The sequence below is a fragment of the Pundamilia nyererei genome, unplaced genomic scaffold (assembly GCF_000239375.1).
Source record: "Pundamilia nyererei isolate P.nyererei 1_Seehausen unplaced genomic scaffold, PunNye1.0 scaffold00141, whole genome shotgun sequence".
Classification (NCBI taxonomy): Eukaryota; Metazoa; Chordata; class Actinopteri; order Cichliformes; family Cichlidae; genus Pundamilia; species Pundamilia nyererei.
Window position 1 is genome coordinate 26,647 of NW_005187542.1, and position 5,771 is coordinate 32,417.

At 40.3% G+C, this 5,771-nt stretch overlaps 1 protein-coding gene across 1 annotated transcript in view; it reads right to left on the bottom strand.

The window, feature by feature from the left end:
• ptger2a (prostaglandin E receptor 2a (subtype EP2)) overlaps positions 1-5,434 on the bottom strand; it is a 13,904-nt gene extending 8,470 nt beyond the window's left edge. Inside the window, exons 1-2 of the mRNA XM_005744220.1 lie at positions 5,113-5,434; positions 1,106-1,952 (exon numbers count right to left, since the gene is read on the bottom strand). Coding sequence (XP_005744277.1) covers positions 1,106-1,951 — 846 coding nt within the window. The 5' untranslated portion in view covers position 1,952; positions 5,113-5,434. The remainder of the gene's footprint in view (positions 1-1,105; positions 1,953-5,112) is intronic.
• Positions 5,435-5,771: the final 337 nt, after the last annotated feature.

The following is a 5,771-nucleotide window of genomic DNA, read 5'->3' on the forward strand; positions in this document are numbered from 1 at the left end:
TAGGCAGCAGCTTCACAAAGGCACTACAGAAATTCCTGTCTACACATTGGCGTCAAAGCAACCGATAATCTACTGCAATGTTTATGAGTATTGCATTTCCACCACGTGTCCACAGAGAAACAGTTACATTTGCATATGTATCAGACTTCACACAATAAACAGTATCGGCTGTGGGTGACATTTTGATACACATCTGATAAGACAGCAGTTTTTCAGCAACCAGGCTAAAAAAACAAAACAAAAAACAGTTTTATCTTTCAATCAGTACTCGAGATCAGATAAGCTGAAAAGAGATGCATATACATGAGTTGCATATCAGTCAAACCGCTAAGCCAGTACTTCGCTTTCCTTTTGTAAATAGCTAAACATTGTCTCTAATTTTGTATAAGTGGAACGTGGTTTGTGTTCTAGGGGGACTGAAATAGTGGTAGTGTAGTATTAAGGTAATGTGACACAGTGTGAACCTAATAACAAGTACTCTAACCAAAATATCACTATTACCAAAGTGTATAAAGGATATAAAGTGTCAAAAAAGACTAGCCTGTAAGCCTGCATGACCAACAATGTAGCACAAAAACTGCAGTGACCTAATCAGGCCGGTCACAAATAGTAGACAAGGGATGTTAAACATGTGGTCTGGCGGGCAGAACCAGACAGCTAAGAGTCAGTTCAGTGAAGGGTCTTGCAATTGTGAAAATTGTAAGCATTGAAGTAAAAAAAAAAAAGTATTTATTTATTTATTTTGTCTACGGAAGGAGGCGTTGACCATTCCTATTGGTCCCCACTCCCTGCTGTAATTAAGCGGGAGAAGGGACATATTTAGGGATGGGGAGAAAAGGACCCCAGTGCCCATCTGACCCCACCACAGAGAAAAAACTACACCCGTCCTAACATTCAGTCAACTCCCAGACTACATAAGACAATAAACAACAAGGTTAAGTCCATCCTCCACCTCTGGTAGATTCATCCACCTGTAGAGTGGTCTCCTCAAAAGAAGAGACAAAAAAAACTGAATTGGCCATGAATGGCTCCTACGAATTCAGTTCAGCCCAAACAAACTGATGAACAAAGGTCATTTGCAGAACAACACTCCATTGTCACTTACCACTAGTGGTAGTGTACAGATGATAAAGATAACGGTCATGACGACCATCATGATCAGATGCTCCACCTCCTCTGACATGGACAGAAGCTTGCGCTCACTGTTGGATCTCATTGTGGACATCACTGTGCCATTTCTCCTCCGGCGCTGGTACATCCTATACAGCTGGTACACCACAAAGGCGTTACACACTACAATGGCCACCACGAGCACCAGCATAAAAGTGGCATACAGAATGGCATAGGCTTTGTTCTGTGGTTTCACTGCATTCATGTCAATGAAGCACCATGTGCCCGGGCAGTATTGCACATATCTCCCAAATCCAGCAAAAGGGAGGAGACAGAATATTATGCACAACAAAAACACCAGCAATATTGTGATGTATGCACACTTCTTGGTGACATGCCGGCTGTACAGGTAGGGGTACCCAATGGCAAAGCATCTTTCTAGTGCTGTAGAGAAGAGGAGCAACATGGTAGCCAGGCTGAAGAAGGTCATAGTGGCACCAAAGTACGAACACAAGCCGCAAGTTTCAGGCCTCATACCAATCAGGGTTAAGTTGCGCGAGTATGAAACCAGCACTAATGGGCTGACCAAACAGGTTCCAGTCAAGTCCGTAACCACCAATGATGTGATGAGGATGTGGAACAAGCTGCGCTGCCATGTGCCTCCACTCCTTATGTTCCTGCGTCGCCGTATTTCCAAGATCACCAGGGCAGCTACGTTTCCAAAAATGCCTATAGCAAACATGGAGGCGCTGATCAGGGGTTTCACAGGAGGGTTAATGTGGTGCTTGAAGTGGCATGTATCGTTGTCTACATCTATCCTTGAGCAGTTGCTTTCACCCATCCTGTTAAACCAAAAAGAGGAAAAGAGATCTGTGAGACGTAGTCTTGACAACAATTTTTTTTTCACTATTATTAGCTTGATCAAAATGATTGGTGAAAAATGTCTTAACAAAATACAACTCAATTGATATAAGTACTTTTAACAGAGTTCCAAATAACACTAGCAAAATTGTATATGGGAATTATTATCACACTATCAGTATGTATTATTTACTTTTAAGAAAACGGAAAGAACTAGACTCCGCAAAGCCTTTCTTTCACTGTACCACCGTGGCCCTCATCAGCATACAAAAGTACAAAGAACCAACCATGTTTAGTATGAGCCAATGCCACGGTGACAGTATATACAGTCTGGTCCAATAAAATAAAATAAAATAAAATAAATTACCACCTGGACTTATATATTTTATGATATTCAAGGAAACTGCTGAAACTGCTAAGAAGTATGAACATTGCAACAACTTATTAAGACCTAGAAAGATGGTGCTCAACCATAAGCTTTGAGTAACAAATTCAGTTAGATTAAAATAACTAAATAAAGATACACTGTTGTATGTAACATGTTACAAAGTTACAAAGTAACGTGATTACAAAGTAACGTGATTACAAAGTAACGTGATTACAAAGTAACGCTTGACTGTAATCATATTAGAGTTTTCTATAATGCAGTAAAGTAAATTACTGTACCAACTGCATTATAAGGCTAACACAACTTCAGCTCTTTGCAAGCACCTGCACAGACAGCATGCAAACACAAATCTAGCCAAGAACCCAGAGTGATGATAAAGCCGAGTCCATGATGACTCCAGCACAGTAACCAGGCCCCGAATTTCCACAGTGATGGGCCATCAGCCTGCAGCCTCCATTTCTACCTGTTTTTGTTTCTAAAATAGAATTACTGGCGATTCTACTTTAATGTTTAGGCTGGTTTTCATCTTTGTTTGGCTTTGTGTTTATAAGTAAAATGTAATTATGTTTTACAGAGTAACGAGAAAGTAATATGCCAAGCAGTCAAATTACTTTCTCCGGCATCTAATTTCATTCCATAGTGCATTCTTTTAAGTCGAGTAAAGAGGAATGTGTAATGCAAGTGTAATACATTGCAAGAAAGGCACTTTCATACACATATTATGTAAAGAACTCAAGAGATTGGGTCTCCAGAGCTATGTAGCCCTAAAAAGACCACTCATCAGTGAAGCTAGCCAGAAGAAAGGCTTCAATTTGATAGGGAGTGAAAATATTGGTCTCTACACCAGTAGAAAAAAAAGTCACATAGTCTAATGAGCCCAGTCTTACCCTGTTCCAGGGAAATCGGAACATCAGGGTAAGAAATGAGGCATATCAGGAGCCCATCATGCATAGTGCTTATTTTACAAACCTGTGGAGGCGTTGTTATGATCTGAGGTTACTTCATGCGCCCAGAAAAAACAAAACTAGGTCAGATGATTACCTAAATATGCTTAATGATTTTTCCATGAATTCATTTCTTTCTTCTCTGATTCTGTGGCTATATCCCGAAAGCTGCATACTATCCTTTTAAATTGTGAAAGAGTAGTTCGGGGGGCACAAGACATCATTTTCACATACTGTGGCCACCACTGACTCCGGACCTTCACACCATTCAGAATCTTTAGGAAGTCCATGTGTGTCCATGTGACATCATAAAAGCTAAAGTCAGGTCAATGATATAATAGAGTGTATGATGACAAATAAAATGAAAGGGCATGATAGATTCCCCTCCAGAGAAAAACAAACATGCTACATAACTCAACTACGCCCATAGTCATCTTTCATGTTTGCAGTTGCTCATGTGTTTTGTGGGTGAAACCAAACTGCTGGCAGTTGAAGACAAACTCAAGTCTGTGCAAAGGAAAAACTAGAGGCCTACAAATCTCTTATCCAGGACTTTTAATACAAAGATTTGTTGATTTATGGGTGTAATGTAAATGATAAAATACTGTCTTTAACAACGGAGCAATATCATAAAATATACTGAACTAACAGAAGTAATGCATGCAGCTCCAGCAGGTGCCTCAAACTCTGTGTCACAGTTGTGGCTTAATAAGACAAGAAAAAAGAAATCATGTTTTCGTGTACTAAACCACTCGACAACTGCATTAAAACTGTTGGTTTTAATGTTCATTTTAACATGATGAGGGAACATGAACCTCAACACATGATCTTCACTGCAAAGCAAATTGAATTCTGACTCAGCTTTAGGGAATGCTCTAAGCGCTAAGTTCCAGCAGTTTCAAAATTGACTTTCGTTTGTTTAACTTCCGCTCACTGGTCCAAGAAAATCCAGCGTTGGCTGCCAAGAATGTTTACTGGTGTCATTTAAATTCACACCATTTTGACTGAAGCCAATAACGCTGATAACACATGGCGCACACTTGATGTTTGTAGGACTTTGTCTGACCTTACTGACCGCACGCATGCTGTGCGCAAAGGAAGATCCCCTCCCATTTCTCCTTTTTTACATTTGCAAAAATTCCACTAGTATATCTTTTGGAATTGTGAAACCCAAAGTTGTTCCTCTTTTTCCTCAGCAGTTAAGAGATATCAGCTGACAGGCAGAAAATCAGAAAGTGTATCTCAAGGTTTCACACAGTTACTTTTACAACGGCTGTGCTGATTTTTCGAAGTCTACGTCTGCATACTAATATTTGCGCCGTTTGCATGACTTTCTGTGGGTGTGATTGCCTTCACTTTCACTGGATGTGTAACAGGCTCACTTGCTGTGACTGATTACGCCCGCTGTTACTTTGGGCTTCAGATGCTCCTGAACTGATTAAACAGCTACAAAAACAACGTCGGGAGTCTGAAAGATGTGACCAGGTTTTGGTTCTTGGATGAAGTTCTTTGCAGATTTTTCATGAAGTCCGTTTTTGACAGCTATTTAAAAAATTCTGGAAAAATGTGACTTTATTAATTAACACGCTTTAATGAAAACAAACAAGCCGGCTTCCGTTTAATTTAATATCGATGACTTCTTGTAAACAAGACACGGCGGTTTGCTGTCTGGTTTCAAAGTATTTATTTAATTGGTAAAAAGATGTTTGAAGCATGTGACGAAGGCTTTCAGTTACATCATTCACACTCAAGAAAACAACGCGACTCCCTCACAGAAGCAACACACATCCAAAAAAATTAAGTTCTCACCTGCTATTTGACTTTCCTTCACTAGTGTAGAAGTTTGTCGTTTATCAATGTCCCAGTCGAGTCGCAATGCAGGTAAAAACACAAGAAATTACCCACCGTATATTCCCTCTTCTTTCACTTACGGCGCCGCTCTGGATTCAAGGTAAGTTGGTGCGAGAGCGAGGCGCGCGCTGCTGTGAGAGTCAGGCATGAGTGGACCCGGGTAAAGGGAATTGTGCGGTGACGTCACACCCAAAAGGTCCACCCACGCAGTGAATGCGTGCCCGTGCAAGCCTTACCTTAAAAATACTGTTAAATAGCGCTCACTGTGAGTTCAGCTGCAGAACAGTCTTTGTTCAGTTTGTCTGTCAGACTGCAGTCACATGACGGGGATGATACTTCCCTGTTTAAACAAGTCATGTAGCTTCACTTTGGTAAGAATGACAACGATCACTCCTAAGTTAAAGAAAGTACCACAGAAGCGAATTATCTACATTGTTTGTAACATTATATGTCTTTATTTTTGGAAATGCTGCATTATACTAACAAATAGGTTATTTAATGAAGAAGGGGTTTCACACTAGCCTTCAACAGGCTTACAATGTTTTTAGAAACAAGGCCACTCTCCAGATTGTACACAAGACTTTTAAATGCGACAAGCAGCTATTTTGGGGGAACTA